Genomic DNA, 26,077 nt, shown 5'->3' on the forward strand with positions numbered 1-26,077 from the left:
CACTGCTAGGGTGATTTCTTTCTTAAGGTTCTCCTCTGCATTGGAAAGCTTGGGTTGCTTAATTTCTACCAGGTAAGCAATGTGTCCCCAGACATCACATCCAGGTCTCCAGACCCTGACCCTCAGGTTAAGGTTGGCTCACCACCTCCGTGGAGAGATGACTCCCACACCGAAGTCTGCAGCCCTGGTTCCTTTTTACGGCTAGAGTGGTGTACCCTGCAGCCTGCTGAGGGCCCTCCTGGATATCCCAAAGGTACCGCAAACCTATGCATCCCAGAGACAGCTCATGACCTCCTCTCCAGCCTTGTCTTTTCTAGTTATTCCAGCTCATCCCTCCCATTCATCCAGCAGGTGACCCTGATACCTATTTCCTACTTGCCACTGATCCAGTCCCCTCAAAGTCCTGGCCATTGTACTTTCTAAGTCTCCCTGGAGCCTGTCTGCCTTTCTGCATCTCCATCACCACCCCACTGGTCCAAAGGGCCATCAATTCCAGCCTGGACCAATTCAAGATGGTGTATCTTCATCTCCCCTCACCAAAGCTCTTCGCCGAGGACATTGAGAAATTTCTTAACAAGGTCGCAGCGCCCTCCCCTGGCCAGTGCTTACCTGCCTCCCCAGCCCCATCTCTCATCTTGAGCTCCTGGGGCTTCTGTCCCAGTCTCACCACCTTTCTGGGCCTCTCTCCACTGATACCTTTGCCTGGCCTTTTCCCGCTGCCTGGAATCCTCTTCTCTCCCCTTGTTGCCAAGTTACCTTCTCTCTGACTTTCCCAACTGGGTCAATTCATAGTTGCAAATTCACTTTTAGTGGGGAACATATTTGAAAGTTTCTGCATGCCCCCAGTAAACTGTATTCGCTCACCTCTGTGTTCCCAGCATGCCACCTGTACATAAAACCATGGAATGATTCACTCAACTCCGGGCCAGAGGAGTACCCACTCTGGCTTCCCTCTGGCAGGGAGACAGGTCCATCTGGAGCTCCAGGGAGCCTGCCCTAATGGTTTCAAGCCTGCTTCAGGGCCCACACAGGCTGCTTCCCAGACCTGGCTCCCAGAGAACCTGGTGTTTTCATCCCTGTGCCCAAGGGGTGGCCAGAGGGCCTCTGTGCAGGGTCAGATAATAGTACATTTTAATAGATTCCAAGTGGTGGCTGTTCCAGAAAAACATCTACTTCTACTTCATTGACCATGCTAAAGCCTTGACTATGTCAGGGTCACAACAAACTGTGGAAAATTCTTCAAGAGATGGGAATATCAGACCAACTTACCTGTCTACTGAGAAATCTGTGTGCAGGGTAAGAAGCAACAGTTAGAACCAGACATGGAACAATGGACTGGTTCAAAATTGGGAAAGGAATACATCAAGCCTGTATATTGTTGCCCTGTTTATTTAACTTTCATGCAGAGTACATCATGAGAAATGCCGGGCTGGATGAAGCACAAGCTGGAATCAAGATTGCTGGGAGAAATATCAATAAACTCAGGTATGCAGATGACACCACCCTTAGGGCAGAAAGCAAAGATTCTCTTGATAAAGATGAAAGAGGAGAGTGAAAAGACTGGCTTAAAATTCAACATTCAAAAAACGAAGATTATGGCATCCAGTCCCATCACTTTGGGGCAAATAGATGGGTAAACAATGGAAACAGTGAGAAACTATTTTCTTGGGCTCTAAAATCACTGCAGATGGTGACTGCAGCCATGAAATTAACAGATGCTTGCTCCTTGAAAGAAAAGCTATGACAAACCTAGAGAGCATATTAAAAATCAGAGACATTACTTTGCCAACAAAGGTCCATACAGTCAAAGCTATGGCTTTTTCAGTAGTCATGTATGGATGTGAGAGCTGGACCATAAAGAAGGTTGAGCGCCGAAGAATTGATGCTTTTGAACTGTGGTGTTGGAGAAGACTCTTGAGAGTCCCTGGACTGCAAGGAGATCAGACCAATCAATCCTAAAGGAAATCAGTCCTGAATATTCATTGGAAGCTGAAGCTTGATACTTTGGCTACATGCCAAGAGCTGACATTGGAAAAGACCATGATGCTGGGAAAGATTGAAGATAGGAGGAGAAGGGGATGACAGAGGATGAAATGGCTGGATGGCATCACCGACTCTATGGAAATGAGTTTGAGCAAGCTCCGGGAGATGGTGGCGGACAGGGAAGCCTGGCGTGCTGCGGTCAGTGGGGTCACAGAGTCAGACACGACTAAGTGGACAACAAAAGGTGGCTGTCGCGAATGTGAGTCGGTCAAGGAAGGAAGACAGAATGGATTTGATTTAATAGTCTGTTGGCTTAATACATACCCTAGATGGGCTTCCCAGGTGGCCGTAGCAGTAAAGAATCTGCTTGCTAATATAAGAGATGGAAAAGAGAGATGCAGGTTCAATCCCTGGGTCAGGAAGACCCCCTGGGAGAGGGCACGGCAACCCACTCCTGTATTCTTGCCTGGAGACTCCCATGGATGGAGGAGCCTGGTGGGCTACAGTCCATAGGGTCACACAGAGTCGGACACGACTGAAGTGACTTAGCACAAATATACCTTAGATATTTAGCCATATGCTATGTAGGCCTCCATTTACAGTCTTCCCCAGGCCCTGCAAACAAAACAAACAAAAAACAAAAAATCAAAAAGCAAGCCTAGGGCTGGTTTCGTGCGTATCTGAGAATAATCTTTCCTCTCATTTAATATCAAGACAATCTCCTTTCTCATCTGCAGTCAGAGTTCAAAGGTGAACTGACTCTGAAAGTCAACAGAGATAGAATTACCAACCCCAAAACCTGAGAGCACAATGAATGGGGGGGAGGGGGCAGCGGTGAATGATTCACGTCATTCAGGATTGAAAACATGTTCCAAAATCACATGACACCAAAATATTACAAATTATGTTCTTTGGGTAGTGGGACAATACATTTTCTTGCCTTTGTGTACTTTGCTATTGTTTGAATTTTCCAACATAAATGGTCCTACATTTGTAATGAAAATTTTATTCTTTTGAAAAATCAAGTTTCTATTCTGTTTCATTCACAAAACATGAATATTTTGCCAAAGCTCACCATCTCCTTTGCAATCCCTTCCATGGAAGCAATGATTTGAATTTTCTGTCCATGTATTTATTTCACTGGTGGAGACAAAAAAAACATATTTTCTCAGAACTCAGCAGAAAAAGACTGCAGTTACACTTACAATTTATGTAATGGGGACTCACTATAAACCTCATTTATAAATTTTAAAAATGCATTGCCTGGTTAGTGGAAGCAGGCTCCACTTTATTTCATGCAGCTCCCAGAGTTTTCTCATACTACTTCTGCTGCCTAATCTCCATGAAGCCCATCTTGATTTCTTTCAGTTTCCTAAGTGGTCTGGAGTTTGTTTTTCCTAGCCACGCTCTAAAAATCCAGTTTTGGAAATTCTCTGGTGGTCCAGTGGTTAAGACTCTGTGCTGTCAATGCTGGGGGAGTGGGTTCAATTCCTTCTCAGGGAACTAAGATTTCACATGCTGTGTAGTGTGGCCAAAATAAAATAATTTCAAAAAATAATAAAAATCCAGTATTGGTTTCCCTTACTTAGGAGTGAGTATTGTCTAGTTCTCAGGTGGCTCAGTGGTAAAGTGCCAATGCAGGGATGTAGGTTAGATCCCTGGGTAGAGAAGATCCCCTGAGAAGGAAATGGCAACCCACTTCAGTATTCTGGCCTGGAGAATTCCATGGACTGTATAGTCCATAGGTCACAAAGAGTCGGACGCCACTGAGTGACTTTCACTTTCACTTTCTGCTTAGGGATGGGCTTCCCAGGTGGCGCTAGTGGTAAAGAACCCACCTGCCAATGCAAGAAACATAGGAGACATAGGTTTGATCCCTGGGTCAGGGAGATCCCCTCGAGGAGGAAATGGCAACCCACTTCAGTATCTTTCCCTAGAGAATCCCATGGACAGAGAAGCCCAGCGGGCTATAGTTCATAGGCTTGCAAAGAGTCGGACACGACTGAAGCAACTTAGCATGCATGCATGCACTGCTTAGGTATGGATTTGAAATGTTTGTGATGAGAAGATATGAAGGCGGCGGCAAAGGAGGAGGAGAAGCGGCAGCTGATTTGCAGACTCAGAGGGGACCCTGGGCGGAGGTATAAAAGGGTCTGGGATACGGGTCTCTGTCTCTTTCAGAGCCATCCCTCCTGGTGGCAGCATTCTTTCCCTCAAAGCACCTCTCTGCTTGTATCCGCACGCGGCCCCCACGACTCATTTACACACCCCCATACACAGACCTTTGACTAAGTAACACCAAGCCAGGCTCAGTCTCTTGACTAATGCTCCCTGTTCTAGAACATCTCCAGGTAGGCATGAGAGCCCCTCAGAGCCAGGCTCTACTTCAACTGCTACAGTTGGCAGACCCTCATGCATGTGTGTGATGTCACACACTGAGAACTTCTGGGGCAGAAAGTTCTTGATTTCGTGTGTGTGTTAGTCACTCAGTTGTGTCTGACTCTGCAATCCCTGGACTGTAGCCCACCAGGCTCCTCTGTCCATGGGATTCTCCAGGCAAGAATACTAGAGTGGGTTGCCATTTCCTCCTCCAGGGCATCTTCCTGGTCCAGGGATCTAACGTGGGTCTCTCGCATTGCAGGCAGATTCTTAACCATCTGGGCCACCAGGGAAGCCCTCGATGTTTCTTAAATCACAGCAAACAGAGCCTCTAAAGAAAGGAGCTGCCATGGGTCACAAGGGCCATCTTGTTGGTGGAAATTTCTCCACTCCAGAAGCCAGTGGAGAACTGACCACCCTCTGCCCAGAACGGCTCCACTCTAAATGACCCCTCAGAAAGTCTTCCCTGTGGCTGTGATTCTCCCATGAGTCACTGCAATCATATAAGATACATTCACTGCAGCCAATATGCACAAAGCACTGTGTTGATCTCATACTTAGGTCTTTCCAAGCACGACATCCACAGCAATCATGTCCAACCGTAATTGGGGAGAAACCAGCCCGAGACCCTCCAACAGGAGAGCTCACTCTTATGCAGTCCCTCTGCTACTTCCAGACCATTAGAGATATTTGTAATGTAGATGAGGCCAGTCCTTTTGCACAAAGTTGACAGACAAGAGGAAGATCCAGAAATGCCACAGCAGCAAATGAATATAATTGATACTTCTCCACTCTGTGCTTACAAAATGCCTTTTGTACCCAAATCTCAGAGCACTCCAGGAAGCCAGGCTTGACTGGCACTTCCACTCAGGGTAACCGTGAATGGTCAGAGCTTCTCAAGTCATTTGTGATAAGAAACAACAAAAGTCCAGATACTTTTAAAATGCAACATTCTCACCTTCTGGGTAGTAAACAAAAGTGTGCAGATGGGTAATGACATCTGTGGATTCTGGCTTCATTTCCCAGAGAGAAAATGTAAATAAACATGTAAAAACTGTCATATGTAGGTAACACCCATGGTCCATCCAGTAGTTAACATTCTGCCCAACATTCTCCTGCAATGGATTCCATCCTGGGTACAGCCTAGTGACTGTATTACACTGAGAAGGTAAAATAGATTTCTTCAATGCCCACAGGCAGGCCAGTACAGAAACGTTCAGTAAAACGTCCAGTCAGTGGGTTTGACCCCAGACACTTCTGCACTGAGTAATGCCTTCCTTTCGTTCTCTCCACCGGATGCTCACTTGGAAATGCGCAATGGCTAAATGATTCGACAGGGTCTACAAAGGCCAAGCCCTTAACTGGAAAGGCGGGGGTCTGCCTGAGGGATTGTCGTGAAGGTTCATTCAAGAATTCTCTTCCTACCCTCTATTTAAGGTGCTTCCCAGGTGGCGCTAGTGGTAAAGAACATGCCTGCCAGTGCAGGAGACATATGAGATGCAGGTTTGATTCCCTGAATTGGGAAGATCGCCTGGAGGAGGGCATGGCAACCCACTCCTGGTTTCCTGCCTGGAGAAGCCCATGGCCAGAGGAGCCTGGTGGGCTACAGTCCACAGGGTCGCAGTCGGACACAACTGAAGGGACTTAGCACGCACAAGGTGCACACACAGCATGAGTCACCACCAGTGCTCCGGCCACCAACGAGGGGCCTGGAGAGCAGTTGTTAGTAACTTCGGAACTGTTCCTAGGATTCATTTCAGGTGATAATCATCTTCAGAGGATAAAACTCATCAAGACTCTGAGGACATTTCTGCTGGGAAAGTAACACCTAGCAGAGAAAAACTGGCCCTCTGATCACTTGCACTGGATTTGGAAGTCAAGGCTAATAGCTCGGGAATGAATCTGAGTGCACTGAGTATCTGGAAAAGGAACTCCTCCAATGATTTCCAAATAGTTTCAAGAATGTTACTAGTCTACAGAACAACCATTAAATAATTATCAAGAATAATGACATAAGGTATCCTGTAGTTGTAACCAAGAGTTAGCCTTGCTATTACACTGATCAACTGCACAACAAGGTTTGCATTATCTTATATTCTAAAAATTTTCTACTCTGGTCAAATTAAAGTGTAAAGGAAAATACTTGTTTGATTGCTAACTGTTCTTGAACTAAAGAGTAGCTAGTATGCAATTTTTGGTTCTAAAAGCAGTGGTCTATAAGCTTTTTTAAATGTAGATTTCTCTCACTTTTTTTTTTTTGCCAAGCCAGGCAGTATGTGAGATCTTAGTTCCCTGACCAGGGGTTGAACCTGTGCCCCCTGTAGTGCAAGTCTGGAGTCCTAAGCACTAGACCGTCAGGGAAGGCTCTAAATTTTCTTATCAAAAGACTCTGATGCTGGGAGGGGTTGGGGGCAGGAGGAGAAGGGGACGACAGAGAATGAGATGGCTGGATGGCATCACCGACTCGATGGACATGAGTTTGAGTGAACTCCGGGAGTTGGTGATGGACAGGGAGGCCTGGCATGCTGTGATTCATGGGGTTGCAAAGAGTCGGACACGACTAAGCGACTGAACAGACTGAACTGACACTGTATTAGTTGAAAAAAATTCTGAACATGTGGCCCCCATATATGCATATAAGTTTATTTGCAAATAATATACTAGCAGTAATACATTAGCATAAAACAAAAGTAGAAAATGTTCAAAGTCTAAAAAAATAATAATTTTACTTAGTGACTGCAAACCATTTAATAGTTCTGTTCTCCCTAACATTTTTTTAAAGAGAGTGAAGTGGTCAGATAGGTTTATTTTTGTGACTCTTGGCTGAAAACTTTGTGACATAACAATTTGAAGTGTCCTAAGGTTCAGTTTATTTTGAAACTTGGCTTTAATGGCTGTCATCCCTGAAAATATCTCAAGAGATAAGTAAACTAACTAGGAAGAATCACATGTCTTAGCAAGTCAAACTGCTCATTTCAGTTGTACCCACAAGTTATGCAAAGGTTTTAACTGAAATCTGGCTAAACTTCCAGCTTCTCTGAAGTCTATCAATCTTCCTTTTAAAAAACAATTATACAATGTCAAGGAATAATTCAGATATGCTTAGCTAGTTGCTTCACGTGCATTTCATTTACTTGTGCGTAAGAAGAAAGGTCAATGGACTGTTGTTGTGGAACACAATTACAAACAGGATGTATAAAAGAGAGGAGAGAGGAAAACCCTGCTGGCAGCTGGGGACAGTGACTCTCACAGGCACATTTTGGGGTAAACAGATCAGTTGCAGACTGACAAGGAGATCAGTGTGTGTGTTGTGAGTGGGCCGACTAGCAGTATCAAAGAAAACAATCAAAATGTGGATCCCAAAACTCTCCATCTGGGAGATATTTTTAAAGACGTGAGAAACTTCAGTTTGTAAGTTTTGTGCAGGTATTAGTTTTTTTATTTTTTATTTTTATTTTATTTATTTTTTATTGGAGGCTAATTATTTTACAATATTGGTTGGTTTTGCCATACATTGACATGAATCCGCCCCGGTGTACATGAGTTCCCCCTCCTGAACCCCCCTCCCACCTCCCTTCTCCCTTTATCCTCCCTCTGGGTGAGCAACAAAATCACAAACATTGGAAAGATTTGCAAACCTCTATTTTCAAAAATGCTCTCTCAATGAGATTCAGTTCTTTTGAAAACCAATGACTTTCTCACTCATTGTTAAAACATCACTGTTATCTTGAAGGAACAGGTTAAGTCTGTTTGTTTTTGTGAAACTCTCCTACAGCACCCTCATGACAGCTACCAGTTATCACGGAAAAGATGAGGAAATGTGAAATACTTTTTGCCAAAAAAACCATCAAACTTGATTTTTAAGTATTTTTCCACAATAAATTCTGTGATCTTCTCTGTGTGGTACATGAGATTTTCGAGGTCACCCCTCACCTTATCACAAAACTCTGAAAAGCCTCTCCTAAAGGCCTTGTTTTGTCACCAAATTTTACCATGTGGATGGCATCAAGTGGCCCGCCCAAGCCACCATACGGCATGGTAGACTGCAAAATGGTCCACGGACACCCAGTGGCCCTCCTTAGTGGACCATTAGTCTTTCCCTCCACCCAGATGCTAAGCTTGCCAAAATGTATCATTTTGGCCAAAAAAAGTGAGTGGCGGTAATGTCTGTGACTTCTGAGCAGGTGCTTCAGGAGATAGTTGATGGCTCACCAGCGTCTCTGTTACTCTGCCACTCCCACTGGCAGAGCTCCAGGTCCAGGCTGCTTCATCTGCCCAGGTCCTGGAGCAAAAACTACCTGGACTAGAGAAAGTATGTCCCAAACGTCACATAGGACGCCCCTACCTACTAAATATTTGGGCATTCTCACCCCAATTATTTTTCACTGTTTATCTGAAATTTGTTTTACATCCTGGGTTGTAAGTCACTGATGTTTGGGGATTGTTTGGTTTGGCTGCAAACCCAATTTTACTGGACTGATACAGCAGCTGACCACAGCCCAAGGAAGACCAACTGGGTCAACTTGTTTATTAAATATATTAATAGTAAGGCTTTGTTATTATCCAGTTGCTAAGTCATGTTTGACTCTTTTGTGACCCCATAGACCACAGCCTACCAGGCTCCTCTGTCCATGGGATTTCCAAGGCAAGAATGCTGGAATGGGGTGCCATTTCCTTCTCCAGGAGATCTTCCCCACCCAGGGATCAAACCTTCATCTCCTGCATTGGCAAGTGGATTCTTTACCACTAGCCACCAGGGAAGCCCATAATAGTAAGGTTTATGAGTGATAGTTGCTGTCATGTCTGACTCTTTGTGTCCCCATGGACTGTAGCCTGCCAGGCTCCTCTGTCCTTGGAATTGTTTGCCCTTACTTTTCGGATTAAAAAAAAAACAAAAACCGGAAGCCATAGTTTTTCCTGCACCCCAGGAAATTATCTTAGGAGATCACTGTTCTAAGGTGTGGTCTGCAGGGCAAGGTGGTCAGACACTAGTAACTCAGTAAAAACACAGACTGCTCAGCACTGCCCCAGTGATACCATCTTAGAATCTGAAGACGGTAAAGGATCTGCTCACTTAACAAGTTCCTCAGGTGATTCTAAAGCAAATTAACGTTCCACTGGCTGGTGTTTGCAATTTAACTTTTTAAAAGGCTAACAGTACTAACTAGTACTCAGAGACCTGCCGTTGCTATTTACACTAGCTTTGTATGATGTTCAATGGGTCAATTCTATTCTCCTTTCTGGATGGCATTGCTCTCATCTAAAGAGGAATGAGACTGACTCAGACATCTCAAATCTCTCTTCCAGCTCAAAGTCCAGGAGTGGAAGTCAGAAAATCAGGGCCTTCCAAGGTCCAGCAGGCAACGGACACTGAGGCTGCGGAGGTGTAGGACACTAGGTCGTGGAGGGGCCCTTGGCAAACAGAAGGGCCCAAGCCCCAGTCTCCCTGGAATTTTACTGTGTAGGCACAGCTGTTCAGGAATTCCGAGGGCCATAGGCATACCTGCCTTACATATAACTGTAAACACCTGGTGAAAATTTTCTAATTTTGTGTTGGTAAATACTGTGTCCCACAAGTAACTAAATGAGTTTATGATTGACTGACATGTCTCTGAAATCATCATATGGGCCGGGAGGATTTTTGTAAGCAGAAAAAATCTAATGTACCAATTATTCTAGAATGGAACAAACTGTGTGACTACTAACTTTAGTAATTAAGGACATTGACACTGCAATATATTGGAGACACACATTCATTAACATTTTTAGCTTTTTTCTGTGAGATTATATATATCTTGGAGCCAACAAGGTTTTTATGTCTGAAACATTTCGATAAGCGTTTTAAAAGCCTGTTGGCACCAGTCATTTGATCTGCATTAGCTTAACGGCTAAAACACTTTCGTGGGCTGATGCTGTTCTGGTATTGGTAAAACAGAGATGATCAGACAGGACATTATTGAGGAGCTCAGTCAGCAAGGGAGGCAGATATAAATAATTAATTTTTCTATAGGCTTCCCTAGTGGTTCAGTGGTATAGAATCTGTCTGCCAACGCAGGGTTTAATCCCTGGGTTGGGAAGATCCCCTGGAGGAGAAAATGGCAACCCACTCCAGTATTCTTGCCTGGAGACTTCCATGGACAGAGAAGCCTGGTAGGCTACAGTCCATGGGGTCGCAAAGAGTTGGACACGACCTAGTGACTAAAAGAAATGACAAAAATAACAATTTTTCTGTAAAGGGGTAAGTGCCAGATAAAGCTGCATACAAGTTTCAGGAACAAACCCCATGAAATGGGGAGAGCGAGCGAGGTGTCAGGAGAGACTTATTAGACACATGCGACACAGAGTCTTTCGGAATAAATTAGCCAGGTGAGGAAAGGAAAGGTATTTCAGGCAAACGAAAATCACCAGCAGACACGGATTTATGGGACAACTCGCTGAAGCAGCAACGCCTCTTAAGTGGTGATGGCATCAGGCACTGGGGAGGCAGGTAAACAGGTGAGAGCGGGGACTTGTTACAAGGTCCAGGATGCAGCTCCTGCAGGGCAGAGAGCAGCCCACAGAGGATGAAGCATACTTGGAGGAGCTGGCCGCTAGGGGCAGGAAAGGAGGGGAGGGCAGACACTGGGAAAACATAACAATGAACGTACATGTCCCAAAATGTCGCGTTCTGGAAGTTATGGTCCAGCTTTTCCCACATTATATTTCAATCACACACATTAAAAGCGATAATAACTTAAACCCAAAGCACATAAACATTTTCGAAGAGGGAAAAGAAAATAATAAGCACTTAGAACCAGCCATCAGTGATCCTCCTCCTTTAGTACCTAAACCTCTCTAGTCCTGCCCTGTTAAGAGACCCCAGAAACCTGGTTCCCTCCTCAGGTTTCCCTCCACAAACAGTTCCTGGGCATCCTCAGTTCCCCCAGCCCAAAGCCGGCTCTCATGGTCCCCTCTGCTGCTGACTCTCTCTCTGCTGAGTTCCTGGCTCTCTCTGTTTGATTCTTTGCCTTTTCACAGGCTGTTTCCAGCGCATTTTCTCCCTAGGCATCACCAACAAGGGTTCAGGCACTTAGCTCTCAAGTACTTAGTCGCTCAGTCGTTTTGCGACCCCATGGACTGAAGTCTGCCAAGCTCCTCTGTCCATGGGGATTCTCCAGGCAAGAATACTGGAGTGGGTAGCCTTTCCCTTCTCCAGGGTAGTTCTCAAGAGGCATGCAATATATGTGAGTCTTAAAGAAAGAATTACAGTTACCTCAGGAAATCCCGGAGAAGGCAATGGCACCCCACTCCAGTACTCTTGCCTGGAAAATCCCATGGACGGAGGAGTCTGGTAGGCAGCAGTCCATGGGGTCGCTAAGAGTCAGACACGACTGAGCGACTTCACTTTCACTTTCACGCATTGGAGAAGGAAATGGCAACCTACTCCAGTGTTCTTGCCTGGAGAATCCCAGGGACAGGGGAGCCGGGTGGGCTGCCGTCTATGGGGTTGCACAGAGTCGGACACGACTGAAGCGAGCAGCAGCAGCAGCAGGAAATCCCTTCTTACAAACACAGACCTATATAATAAAACAACAGAATTTAAGGATCATTAGAAGATAAATTATGTATTTATAAAAGCTTAATGAAATGATGTTTTACTATAAAGTAATGCATAATAGGAAAGAAAAATAGGAAAATGAAGCTTTAAAGAATATTAAGTCATTTCATTTTACCCCTCAGAGATACATTTTTATTGACACTGACACAGATATGTTTGTAAAATCCAAGATCTTATCACAGGTGTGCTTTAAATTCTTTTTCTCACTTAACATCATGCACAATTTTATAGTACAGGCACTTTTAACAGAGCCTGTGGAGTTTACAAGTTCTTGAAAAATTAGTGAATTGTTGCACAAGTTAATGGTATTATGTACCAAAAGTAGACTTAACCATTCTAATGTTAAACATTTGCATTCAACTTACAATGTAAAACAACAACGCATTACCTGCAAAAACACAAAGCAGTGACTGCAAAATCCAAACAGAAAATTATAAATATCAAAACCAATACACATTGATTTAAGGTTCTACAAAATGTACTATACAATTCAGTTATGTTTAATTCATAAAAATGTTTTGTTATAATTGAAAACAATTTGTAAATTGTTTGCTAACAGACACAAGGACTTCTAAATCTGCAGATAATTAGTGCCTTATCAGCACCTGATGTAAATTACAAACTGACAAATAATTGCAAAGGCAAAACTAATTTTTTAAAACCACTTCCAACGTTTTACTGCAAAATACAACAGACATTTTAAGGAAGGCTGTAGCTCCATTTAACCACATTTGATAGTATAGATATTGAGTGTTCCTTCGTAGCTCAGTTGGTAAAGAATCTGCCCACAATGCAGGAGACCTGGATTCAATTTCTGGGTTGGGAAGATCCCCTGGAGGATGAAACTGCAACCCACTCCAGTGTTCTCGCCTGGAGAATCCCATGGACACAAGAGCCTGGCAGGCTACAGTCTATGGGGTCGCCAAGTCAGACAAGACTAAAGTGACTAAACCATCACCATATTGAGTGTTGGCTCAGAGGCTAAGAGGGCCCCTGCACCTTCAAACTTGGTTTTGCTGTTTCTCCACCTTTTTGCAGCTCAAGGCACTGGCGTTATCTCCTGGGGATTTGGTAGAGATTCCGAATCTCAGGCTACTTCCAGACCAACTTAATCAGGGTCTGCATGCCAACTAAAACCCCAGGTGTCTCCTGGGCCTTTTCAGACTGAAGAAGGCCCTGAACCACTACAATACCCTTTGCTAGATCCCTAGATCCTTAAGGAAATCAGTCCTGAATATTCATTGGAAGGACTGATGCTGAAACTCGCAGTACTTTAGCCACCTGATGCTTAGACCTGACTCATTGGAAAAGACCCTGATTGAAGGTGGGAGAAGGGGACGACTGAGAATGAGATGGTTGGATGGCATCAGCAACTCCATGGACGGGAGTTTGAGTAGGCTCCGGGAGTTGGTGATGGACAGGGAGGCCTGGGGTGCTGCAGTCCACGGGGTGGCAAAGAGTCGGACACGACTGAGCGACTGAACAGAACTGAGATCCCTGCGGCGCGATAAGTAAGGGGGCTCTCCGTAAATGCTCCGCTAAGTCACTAAGCAGCAAACTGCACCTTTGGCGGGGGTTAAGGGTGGTGGGTGCCACCTCCTCTGAAACGCATCTCCTCCCCTCAGCAAAGGCGGAGGGCCTCCTCTACGACCCTCTCCCCGCACTCAGGCCTGCGAGGCCCATGCACGCATTGTGATGCGCGGACAGGACGCCGTGTCTAGGAGGCCCTGACTCTGTGGACCGCCCCTCACCTGGGCACGTCCTTCCCTTCCCGGGCCTGAGAGCCCGCCGGGAAGCCGAGGGGTGGGGCGCACTGGGAGCTCCGGAGGGAAGAGGGTTACCGCTACACTGCTCTACGTAACAGGAGCCGCTGGTTACACCTACGGCAGCTGTTTCCCGCCCAAACGCAGACAGGGGCCGGGGAGACCGCGACCCTACCCCGAGCCCAAGTCCCGAGGACTGTTTGCCAACAAAGAGGACGGGCGTGCAAGGGGTGGAGCCTGGGAGTCAGAGTACCGCGAGACGTAGTTTCTGCAGTGCCTTTGACAGGCGCAGGCGCACTACAGCTCCCGCCCCCACCCCTACCGCCTCCGCGAAGGTGGCCGCCACCGGGGGAGGCGGGGCCGGGCCTCTGGCACAGAGCTCGCGAGATTTGAGCGCGTCCGCGCTCGTTCTTCCTGTCAGAGGCCGGAAGTGCGGGGCCTTGCTAGCGCTCGCTCCGCTGTCTGCGGCGGCGCCGCTGGGCCCCGGGTATCCGTCTCGGCTCCTCGGGTCGAGCTTCGCCTGGCCTCCCCTGGAACGTGGTGATGGCGGACTCTAAGGAGGCCGGGACCGAGGCTCCGCCGGCCGGGGCCGCTGCTCGGGGAGGGCTCAGCCTCCTGTCCCAAGGGGAGTCTGAGGAACCTTCTGCACAGGTGAGTCCTCCGTGGGGCGGGACCTGCGGGGGTCCGCGGGTCGGCTCGGCCCGGGAGGGATGTTACGGTGCCCGGCGTCTGGTGGAGCCTTCACCACGCCTCCCCGACGGGCCCCCTGAGGAAACAAAGTCCGTGTGCCCGTCGACTCACATATTTACCGTGAAGTCATGCGTGTCCAAGCGACCCTGCTTCCCAGTCCATGCTAGCCCACAGGTGAGTTTGACACGATCCCTTCTCTCGAGGAGCGCAGGTAGGAATCAGTTCAGTTCAGTCGCTCAGTCCTGTCCGACTCTGCGACCCCGTGGACTGCAGCACCCCAGGCCTCCCTGTGCATCACCAACTCCCGGAGTTTGCTCAAACTCCTGTCCGTGGAGTTGGTGATGCCATCCAACCATCTCATCCTCAGTCGTCCCCTTCTCCTCCCACCTTCAATCTTTCCCAGCATCACGGTCTTTTCCAATGAGTCAGTTCTTCTTATCAGGTGGCTAGAGTATTGGAGTTTCAGCTTCAGCATCAGTCCTTCCAATGAATATTCAGAGCTGATTTCCTTTTGGAATGGACTGGTTGGATCTCCTTGCAGTCCCAAGGGACTCTTGAGAGTCTTCTCCAACACCACACGTGGCTCCAAAACTGACCCAGCCTTGCAGAGCTGGAGGGGAACAGAGAGTGCGCTCACTGAGATGGGACTGAGCTAATATTTGAAGGGCGCAAACTGGTTGCCTGGCTGAAAAGGGACTGTGTGAGAGAAGGTGGGAAGAGTTAACTCAGACCCTGAGCTTTCTTGGAGGTGTGCGGGTGAATTCTGTGCAGATCCCCCAGTGACTTGCCTTGCTGTGAAGTTAAGACATTCAGAGTACTTGTGTGATAGACTGACCAATCAATTACTAAACACTTAAAAATGAAGAAGGCCCAGATAGTACCACAAACCGCTTCCTAAATGATGCATTCTATTGAAATTAAAATACATGTTTAATGTTGAACACAGGTTTTATTACATTTTGTGTTTAGTTACTATGATGCTGTTTACTCCCTGGTTTCTGCTTCTGCCCTTATGAATGTTTTAAAAGACAGTTTGATTGGCCTGTTTCCTAGCTAATAACCATAACCATGAGACTCCTTGACTCATCTTTATTCTTTGAAATTATGTGAAAAAGAGCTATGTAAATTGTACAAATTTATGCTCCCATTTATCAACTGCTGCTGGTAACATGTAGCATATTCTTGTAAGCCTGATGTGGTAGGGTTTTATTATTATTAAGATGAGATTTTTTTTTTTATTCCTAGTAATGTACATTAAAGTTTCATTTAACATGTTAATCAGGGATCAGCTTTATTTCTCGGAGGTAATGAAGTGAAGAGCCGAGCTGTGGTGAAATACTCTTCTGCCCCTCCTCGGACGGCATTTGCACGCCTCGAAGAGAAAACAGACTTGAAACTCCCACCTGCCAACTGGTTACGAGAGAGTGCCAAGCTAGGACCGGCAGGAACTACCATTCTTGGCAATAGTAGGAAAAGCAAGCCATTTTCCAGGTAAATATTAATGGCATTTTTACCTGTTCCTCAACCCTCCTTAAAAACCTTAAAACTCTTAAGACTTGGCTTTTCAGCGTAATTTATAATGCTCATCAACATGCCAAGACTTCACTTTAGAAAAAGATTATATTTGACTTTCATTGTGCTTTTTCACAATAATAGGATTCTGTTAAAATATGAAGATATCAATTGTATATGCTTCTTTCAAGTCTGCATCATGTTATTAACAAAGGTGAATTTTGACCACTAAAATTCAATTAGCTATTTTCATTTTAGCCAGTTTTCATACTTTTTGAATATGTGAATATGGAGTCTCAGGGGGGAAACCCTTAAAACTGTCTAACCTGTCCTGTGGAATTTTTCATTAAATGGTGGTGGATTGTCTGGTCTGACACAGTGATGTAAAAACACAGCATGTTTAAATATATACCCTTGACTTTGACACTTGCTGGAAATTCTGCTGGTGGTATTTAAGGTTGAGAAAGAGGCCTGGGTCTTACAGAGCAGAATGTACTGATGTCCATATTCTTGTCGACCTTTTAATGTGGGGGGGGTTCCCTTTTTCCCTCTTAGTGATTGAACCTAAAGTATTTCCACATAACATACAGCAGGAGCCATAAATAATAGCTTATGTGCCAGTGATTTGGAAATTATCCTAATGCCTCAGGAGGTAAAAGTTATGTTTGCAAAATGTTGCTTGTATGTAGCATTATTTATACTAGAAAAAAAATTGCAAATAGTTTTCTTGTCTTCTTTTAGAAAAATGGCTTAATAAAGCAGAATTAAATGTTATAAAGTGATTTGGCTGATAATTATATTGACAGTGTATAGACACTGCTGAGTACTTTATGTGCTTATCTCGTTTCATTCTGTCAACAACCTTTTGAATTTGGTGGTGTTAACTTTCCTGCAGAAAAGTGAGGCTTGGAAAGGTTAAGAGCTTGCCTAGCCCACGTGGTAAATCATCAGCATACTTTGAAGTGAGTCAGTACTAAATAAGTGTTCTGACTCTGCCGCCTCCTCACTGAAAAATGGTGACAGCAGCTCCTTTTCATATTTGCAGATTATAGATGTGCCTCATGTGGCACCTGGCACGACTTTGGTGCTCAGTGAGCTATTGTTTCTCCTTCTGGTTGAATTCGTGTTGTGTGCATTTTGTTCTCATACATGTTTTAAAACGGTACTAGTGTATATCACTGGGAACATGATCCCAGAGACTAAAATCCTTCTAAATGTTTCTGTTGTTGTTTTTCTTGTCTCCCCATCTAAAAAGAATAACTCAAACTGACTGTTTTCTATTGCATATTTTTTTAGATTTCATGACTACAAAAATAAAAATGATTGTAATTGTTTTTATCCTAAATATTTTCTGTTATTGCTTCTGTTATTATTGTATTTCTGTCTTGTATCAAATTTAAGATGCCACTGATTTTAAGTTGCCCCATTATTTTTGTTTTAACAAAATTTTTAAAAGTATGGTTAGCTTATAATGTGTTGGTTTCTGGTGTAGAGCAATGATTCAGTTATACGTATATATACATATATATATTCTTTTCAATTACGGTTTATCACAGAGTATTGAATATAGTCCCTTGTGCTATACAGTAGGGCCTTGTTGTTTATCCATCCTGTATATAATAGTTTGTATCTGTTAATCCTAAACTCCAATCTGTCCCTCCCCAACTGCACTCCTTCATGGCAACCACAGTCTTGTTTTCTGTATCTCTTAAGTGACCCCATTATTTTATGTACCACTGAGAAGGAAAAACTAGCCAACTGTAATGGTGATAGGCATACTGTTTTCAGAGATGTTAGAGTGTAGAAAATGTGTATCTAAGAAGTGCTGAAATACAGTATTCTGTTGTAACAACACCTGCCCCACCACGAACGTGATTTTTGTGGCCTTTGTTTTCTCCATTAGTTTTGGGATGGCATACGACTTTATTGATTCAGTGGGCAACGATGTGGATGTTGTCTCTGACTCTGAAGTAAGTGTCCTCTTTGTGACTATAATTGGGATGTTTGTGCTGGGGATTTATAGTCTGCTCTGTTCTGCAGCCTGGAAAAATTATTGATGAAATAAGCTACAACTGTCTGATTATTGAACACCTTTTTTATTAAAGTAACACTGTTCACTGCATCATTCCTCGAAGAGGAGGGAATCACTCACAAAATACTGGCAGTGGTATTGATGGCTGTATTTTAATGATAGCAGTTTTGATGATAGCAGTTACAGTGTTGGGTTATATAATGTTGCTGGTTGAGAATTAAATATGATACTTGTAGTAAAATCTGTTGATGCTTAGTTGGCCAGTGTTTTCTGAGATGCTAAAAGCTTGGGTCAGTGCAACAGTGTGACCTGTATATACTTTATGAAATTCCATCATGTTAAAGGAAGTCTTTGTCATTTACATTAACACAGGGAGACTAGTAAAGTGTAAGTGATTCTGGTTTTAAGCTCTGTCTTCCATGTGTTTGTAGGTAGCTCCTTAAGGTACAGTTTCTATGAACTTAAGGAAATAAGGTTTATTATGCTTTAAAACTGAGTGAAGTTAAATTTGAAAGATTCCAGATCATACCGCAAAGGTGTTTCTAAACTGTTTTTCCTTTTATATTTTTTAAGAACATAAAAAAGCTTCTGAAGATTCCCTACAGCAAATCACATGTGAGCATGGCCGTGCACCGTATAGGAAGGACTCTCTTGTTAGACGAGTTAGATATCCAGGAACTCTTTATGAGATCATCTCAGGTAATTCTTGAGAAATAACGAGAAAAGCACTGTTTTAACAACTGATGGGCACTAGAAATGTGATTTTGTTTCAAAGAAAGGACAAAGTGAAAACGTGGTTGAGTGCTTCAACCAAGAAATGAAAAGTTTAGCTGAAGATTAAAAAGCTTTAATAAAGAAAAAGTTAGAGAAGAGAACAGTAGAGAAACTTATTTCACTGATACCAGCAGCCAGAATTCTTATAAGTAAAAGGGTGAAGTGGAGAAAGTTACGAAATATATGAAGTTTAAGGGACTGGTTAAATTTTTGAAAAATCCTTTCATGTCTGTATTAAAGAGATTGTCATGAAACATGGCTCCCAGGAAATGTGAAAAATGTTTAAAAAATTATTCCTCTGAATATATAGTTATGTTAGAATTAATTGGTTCTCTTTAAGCAGAGCTTTTCAAACTGTGTGTGGTAAATGACTATTCTCCACCATTTTTTTTGTGGTGGTGGTTTAGTCACTAAGTCGTGTTCGACTCTTGTGATCCCATGGACTGTAACCTGCGAGATCCCCTGTCCATGGGATTTCCCAGGCAAGAATACTGGAGTGGGTTGCCATTTCCTTCTCCAGGGGATCTTCCCAACCTAGGAATCAAACCCGGGTCTCCTGCATTGCAGGTGGATTCTTTACTAACTGAACTACGAGGGAAGTCACATTATTGAAGATATAATAATGCTGCAGATTCTGAAAGCTGACTCTACATTTCTGTATTTACCATGTTGTTACAAATAGTTCTTGATTGCAAATAGTTCATGGTCTTGCCACTCGCTCCCATAGGCTACTCTTAGAGAATATTCTTGCAATGCTTTGATAAAGGAAAAGAAGTTACAGTGATTCAAACAGACATTTATAGTAAATGTTTTTCTATTTGTAAAGATCACAGTTCAGTTCAGTCTGTATGTGTTAGCCACTGGGCAGGGTCTTGAGAATCACAGCCCTGCCTCCTTGCAGCTTATAAACACACAGATAATTTTAATGCTTTGTGCGTTCAATTTCTTATGTTACCAGACTGGTGATTGGACATGGTTAAAAGAGTTTTATCAAAGACTTATTGATCAGAAGTGGCAGAGGAAGAAAAAAAGCAAAGAACACTGGTATCAGAAGGCTATTCTTTCGAAGTTTTTGTATTACAGGTACTTAGCTATTTGTTTATTTTTATCTGAAGAGAAAAAATGAAAATCTGATATAAAACTTAATTTGAAGCCAGTAAAAGTAATTTAAGTTTGGCTGCTGTTATTGTTGACATTTGTCCTGTATTCCTTTTTTAAATAAGATTTATGCTTGGTTATAGAATCTAGTTTTTTAAAACTGGTGGGCTGTTACATAAAGTTAACTTAAGTAACAGTGTGGTGTTTTTTTGCTTCTGATTTGGCCAGTATCAATGGCGATGGAGCTGCTCAGCCTGTCCCATCTGCCACAGAACAGCAGGAGTCATCCAGCTCTGATCAGACCAACGATTCAGATGAGGCTTCGTGGCCCGCCCCCTTTGAAATGCCTTCTTCAGTCTCTGAAGACCCCAGTGCTTCCAGTCAGGTTGGACATTGCTTAGATGCTAATTCAGCAAAATCATTTAAGGAGACAAAGCCAATTATCCCATCAATAAAAAATAGACAAATAGGAATAAAACATATTCTATCAATTTATGTCTTCACAGGTACAAAAAGTCCTTTTTTCAGTTTTTCAGTATGGAATTTACAAGGGTTATTATGGATGGCTAGATCAGACTTTTTTCAAGAAATAATTCAAAGATATTTTTAAAAGTTTTACCACATTTAAAATAGCTTATTAATATGTTTATCAGTAGTGTTTTATCTCCTCGTAGTCATAAGGAGATATGGTGTATTTAAACTGTGGAAATATTAAGTTCCTTTCAGATATTAAATATTAAGTTCCTTTCAGACCTAAGAGACTCACAGGTCTGTGTAATTTAAATACTAGCCTCCTACCTTAACTCTCAGTCGGATTTGTTAGGCCTGAAATAGATCTGCACATTTTCTCAGTGGAGTTGCTAAGACTTAACCTACATTAATGTTATAAAGCATTTAGAAAGAGGAGAGAATGGACTGTGACCTCTTTTATCTCTTATATTCTTGGTTTCTTCTTACTGTTCATTTGTTTTTGTCCTTATTGTGTCTGTCAGGTAACTTCATAGATGTAAATGGTGCATGTTTTTTTTTTTAGGAAAATTGACAAGCTTGAGATAACTTGCTAAATTGCCTTTCTCCTCTGACTGTGTGCTCTCACACACTGAACGTTCATTATTAGTTTCTATCCTTGCAAATTATAAGGTCATAGGAGACAAAATACCTTTAACCTGATTTTAGTTTCGTAAATTTTTTCAGATAGATATGCCTCATTGAACTGTGTAGTGAACTTTATGTTTTTCCAGAGTTGGGAAAACTGTAAGGAAGACTAGGGGAGTAACTAGCATCCAAGCCCACATCGTGATAACCCGAGAGGTAGGGACGTTATTAATAGAAATGAGAAGGGACATGGGTGCTGGCAGGGTCCTTTGTCATGACTTGGGTGGTGGTTTCATGGATAATTTGTTTTCTAATTAGTCATTATACTGTATTCTGTATAATTTATGTACTTTTCTGTATTTGATTATATGGTTAGATAGCATCACCGACTCAGTGGACATGAATTTGAGCAAATTCTGGGAGATAGAGGAGGACTGAGGAGTCTGGTGAGCTAGTCCATGGGCTTGCATGAGCTAGTCCATGCTAGTCCATGGGCTTGCAAAGAGTTAGACATGACTCAGTGACTGGCCAACAGCAACAATATGTGATTATCCTTTACTGAAGGAGTTTTTAAAAAATTATTTAGTATTCCTTGACTTCAAAACACACGCATTATAAAAAGACCACATGATGAAAATTCTAGTCTCCTGCTGCCCATCTCCCCTGTATCAGCCTTATCATTCTGTCCTTTAAAGGTTACTCTGAAAAACTTTGGAGGCTTTTGAGAATCTATGGACTTGCCTGTGGAAGAAGTGACCTGGAATCTATTTAATGCCTCTTATGCCACATATTTTATGCCATGTATGGTGTGTGTATTTTTCATCCTTTTAGCTGCATATGTATTATGTTGATGGTATCGTTTTACAAATAAATAAATAAAGCTCGTAAAAAGTAGATGTTTGTCTGTGGTCACACAGCTGGTGAAGTTCAAGCTAGGATTTAAACCCTGGTCTTTCTGATCAGAGGCCTGTTCCCACAGCAGTACTCCACTGTGTCTGTATATTCCACACATTTAGAAGGGCCCTACGAGCAGTCAAGTTGTCTGGGCAATGGCATATCCCTAAGCAGAGCTACCTTGCCTACAAATAATCTTTTACAGAATGCTTTCGGTGACATATATAAATCTCTAAACTTCACTTCATGAATTCTTGCTCCCAAGACTGTATCGGCAAGTTTGAGGCCCATGTTAAACAGTAATAGAGTTTAAATAGTTCTCTGGTTTGGCCTTGGAGCCAAAATTTTAAGAACATTATAACATAGAAACCTATAAATCTCACTAAGGCAATACGTGGCAAATATAATTTTTGGAATTTATCCATAGGTCGATAACTTGTCTGTATAAATAAACAATACAGTACATGTTTGACATTCTTTAAGGACCTTTGTGAAGACATGCAAATGCACTGGAGATCTCCCACTTCATAGCTACTTTCATATGCTTCATATCTACTTTCTTTGAAAACTGGTGCTAAGCTTATTAGCACACAAATGGGAATAAGCAACACACACACATGCTCAGATATACACACATGCTTGCTCATCTTGGTTTAATGTTTCTTAATGGTTTTTAATGGCAGCTGCCCTAATGGTTGGAAAATCAGTGGACTGCTTTTACTACGTCAGAGGTTCCGCTTCCTATGTGTTTTCCAGAACACATTCCACAGATAATAATAAGAATAATTATAAGAATGATAAGAATAATCTGTAATAAGAATAAAAAGTGTTACAAGATCAAATAGGTTTGGGAGTAGTGGAGTATATAGAGGCCATGTATGTTTTTCCAGTGCAGGACCTCTCAAGAGCCTTTTATTGTAATAAGCATTGTTACTCCTCAAAAGCGAATCCTTGTAAACAGTGTTTTTCAGATCTGACTCTGGGAATTAGTCACCCCAGAGACTAGACTTCTGCGAAAAACACATTAGGATGTGTGAAACTCGGGACTGTTCTGATTACCAGTGTCATAAAAATATGGCTGAGTTTTCTTAGGAAATTTTTAATCCAGTAGGGATAGAATAGGCTTAGAGCAGTGCTGTTCCAATTCACCCCAAAAAAGAGGGAAAATGCTTGGAAAGCTTAAATCTTTAGTCTTGATTTGAGTAAGATCTGAACGTGTTTAGCTTATTACAGTGACTGACAATTAGAAACTGAAGTATGCACCCCGTGAGGAGAGGTAATGATTCGTATCAGCTGTAATTTACAAGAGCAGGTTTGAGCTGTATGCCTTGACGTGTCGGTGATACTCTTTTTAACAGTAGGCCTTTTGTAAGAAGTTACGACAGCAGAATCACTCCTGTCCTTGCACTTTTCACAGGGAAGTGAGCCTCTTGAACCCTCATACATAGTGGGGCATGTTGCCTCAGCGCCTAAAGAACAAAACCTGACTCCTTTATTCAATGACGGGGAGAACAGTCAGGTATGCTCTCCGTGGGGTCCAAGTCGAGACACCACATCCCCAGTCTACTTCATCATCTAAGAGCTAGTCTTAAATTGGAATTCATAGGGAAAAAAAAATCCACTTGATCCTAAAAATCTCTTCCTAAACATCTCTGTGATCTTCTGGCTCTGTGGCTTCATTTATCTTTTCTCCTTTGTCTTTTCCTTCTTCTAGTCTTTTTGTGGATCGTGGGGGGAGATTATAGATCCCCTGTTTATTACATAATCTTTCTATTTTATTTCAAATCAAAGGGTCTTAAAAATGATTTTGTTCGGAATATTTTATGGACGTTTGAAGACATACACATGTTAGTTGGTTCCAACATGCCTATCTTTGGAGGCGGCCGATATCCAGCAGTCAGCTTACGTCTCAGGTAACTAGACTTATAGTCCAAGAATCGTGTTCCAACTTGCTTTCACCTGCTTATTTTGGCATCCTTTCCTTTTTCTAGTTTTTTTTTTTTTCCCCACTTCCCTCCTTCCTCCACCAGTTGAAATGGCCACAGTACAGAAGGAGTGTTTCAGCAAGTGCTGAAAACCCTGTGGCTGGCTTTTCATTCTAGTCCTTGGTAGTGGAGTCAGAGACCTGCTGTACTGACTGAGTCTTAGGTCTGAATCTACAACTTGTGAGAATGGAGTACAGCTTATTTAACCAGTTAAGAAGGTGGTTTACCAGCTTCCTGTTCACTTGTAGCATTTTTTAACGTTCCAGTTGTATGTATGTGTTCACATCGTCCATCCTGTGTGAGTTCTGACTTGGGCACTGTGATGTATGCTGGTCAGTCTTCACTTCAGGTTGTATGAGGAGCGTGCAGTGGCTCCCAGCCATCTGTGTCATAGTTCTTCCTTTTGCTCCTGAAAGCTCTTATGGACACCCATTAGGAGTCCAAGCAGAGTTTATGGGAAGATGTTAAGTACAACATACCCCATGAGCTGCGTACGTGTGTCTCATCAGAAGAGAAGCATAAATGGCATTCTCCAACTAGGGAGAACAGATTACAATATTCTAATGAGGGAAGTAAGTCTCAGATGATTTGAAATGGAACATCTTCATTAATCAAATAACACCAGAAATGTGTTTTTAGGGATAACAACAAACCCATTAATGTGCTAACTGGAATTGACTATTGGTTGGACAACTTGATATGCAACGTGCCAGAACTTGTCATGTGTTTTCATGTAAATGGAATTGTACAGGTAAGCCTGACACAATGTGACTTTTGAAATAATCTCTCAACTACGGATTGGGGCAGAAAGTACCTCACTAAAGTTTTTAACACCCTTGAGTAAGGTGTATTTTGGCAAGGAAGATAACTACGGCTGAACTGAAATTAGAGTGCTATTACATTTGAGTTGGTGCTGTCAAAATTCTAGATGTGACAGGAGTTTAATTTATAGGTAATTTGTGAGCAGGTCATACATATACTAAAATCTGCATTTTTAGCCAGAGAACTATAATTTTAAGGCAAGTACCCATAGCAGTTACTTCAAAGTGTCTGAACAGTGAAGGTGTTTATTCAGTATCGTATCCTGTTATTCAGTATACAGATAAGAATACTTAATGCAAAATGTTGAGGAAAGGCCCCAGCAGTAATTGCATAAAGTACATAGCTTGTATTAGCAAATTGTTATAGAGCGTTTTCTATTTATGAGGGACTTTGTCCCCATCAGAAATGTTGGAGTTTGGAAAGCAATAAGATTGGTCACTACTCAGAATGATTTAATCTAATGGGAAATAAGAATGTGCAAAAAGGAAAATAGGGAATGGTGGGTGAAGGGTTAGAAGTATACACACGAGAGTCTGGATGACCAGAGAAGAGTGTGGTCACTTCTGTTTTGATCTGGTCTGTTTTCCAATTTAATTGCAGTTTCTAGTCTTAGAGTACTTCAGAAAATATGCTCAGAGGCATTTAGGGAAGTGTGAGCAGAAGACAAAAAATGAGGAGGCCTCTTAGAGATTGTGATGGTAATAGCCTCGCAGCCTTTACTCTTTCCTGCTTCCTCCACACACTCCCCCCACCCCTCCCCGCCCCCCTACTCCCTGCCCCGTGCTCCATTTCTTTAAAGGAATAGTCCAGCGCTCAAAGGAAAAGTAGTGTGCACTGGAGATACTGCCCAGGTGACTCTGGTGTCTGGGAAAAGAAAAAGCCAAAAATAGCATATTTTGAGAAAGCTTACTGGGTGAAGTCTGCCTTGATTTGTCACCTTCCCAGTTGGAAACCATGAGGGCAGAATGAAAGAAAGGGTACAGTGCAACTTATTCTGTGGTTGGGACAGAAATGAGATGTGCTAAGTCTGTGGTTCAAAGTATGGTGATGACTCTCCCTTAAGAATTATTCCTGTGGTAAACCACCACATTGCTGGCAAGGACGGGTCAGATTCCTTCAGAGTATCAGAGCAGAAAAAAGACCGAAAACCAGTGCCTGAAACTCTCATGCTGCCTGGGTCTCTAATTGCAGAATTTAGATATTTGGTCTCTTTTTAATAAGAGAAGTGTTGCTGTGCAGGTTTTCTCAAACTGTCTTTTCTCTGCTTTTTAGAAGTATGAAATGATAAAGACAGAAGAAATTCCCAATTTGGAAAACTCTAATTTTTCTACTAAAGTCATAAAAGACATTGCACAAAATATTTTATCATTTTTGAAATCTAATTGTACCAAGGAAGGACATACCTATTGGCTATTTAAAGGTAAACTATTGTTTGAATGAGTAATCTTTGATT

General features: G+C 42.8%; 1 protein-coding gene and 1 long non-coding RNA gene across 6 annotated transcripts in view; one reads left to right on the forward strand and one right to left on the reverse strand.

The window, feature by feature from the left end:
* Nucleotides 1-395: 395 nt before the first annotated feature.
* On the reverse strand, nt 396-11,825 carry LOC129555942 (uncharacterized). Its single transcript, XR_008685855.2, has 3 exons — nt 11,615-11,825; nt 3,059-3,123; nt 396-2,598 (listed from the first exon to the last, which is right to left on the reverse strand). It is a non-coding gene; the product is annotated as an uncharacterized LOC129555942 (long non-coding RNA).
* A 2,303-nt stretch (nt 11,826-14,128) lies between these two features.
* Nucleotides 14,129-26,077, forward strand: part of EDRF1 (erythroid differentiation regulatory factor 1) — a 32,297-nt gene continuing 20,348 nt past the window's right edge. For 2 of the 5 annotated variants that reach the window (XM_055424426.2, XM_055424427.2), the window contains exons 1-10: nt 14,130-14,373; nt 15,695-15,903; nt 17,828-17,894; nt 18,530-18,655; nt 19,689-19,813; nt 20,057-20,213; nt 23,235-23,336; nt 23,609-23,730; nt 24,442-24,553; nt 25,897-26,044. In XM_055424426.2, coding sequence (XP_055280401.2) covers nt 14,266-14,373; nt 15,695-15,903; nt 17,828-17,894; nt 18,530-18,655; nt 19,689-19,813; nt 20,057-20,213; nt 23,235-23,336; nt 23,609-23,730; nt 24,442-24,553; nt 25,897-26,044 — 1,276 coding nt within the window. In that variant the 5' untranslated portion in view covers nt 14,130-14,265. Of the gene's footprint in view, nt 14,374-15,694; nt 15,904-17,827; nt 17,895-18,529; nt 18,656-19,688; nt 19,814-20,056; nt 20,214-23,234; nt 23,337-23,608; nt 23,731-24,441; nt 24,554-25,896; nt 26,045-26,077 lie in introns of all 5 variants that reach the window. The other 3 variants (XR_008685720.2, XM_055424430.2, XM_055424429.2) reach the window with 3 other exon arrangements.

The sequence above is a fragment of the Moschus berezovskii genome, chromosome 12 (assembly GCF_049115385.1).
Source record: "Moschus berezovskii isolate FMDL1 chromosome 12, NW_MosBer_1.0, whole genome shotgun sequence".
NCBI classification, from domain to species: Eukaryota; Metazoa; Chordata; class Mammalia; order Artiodactyla; family Moschidae; genus Moschus; species Moschus berezovskii.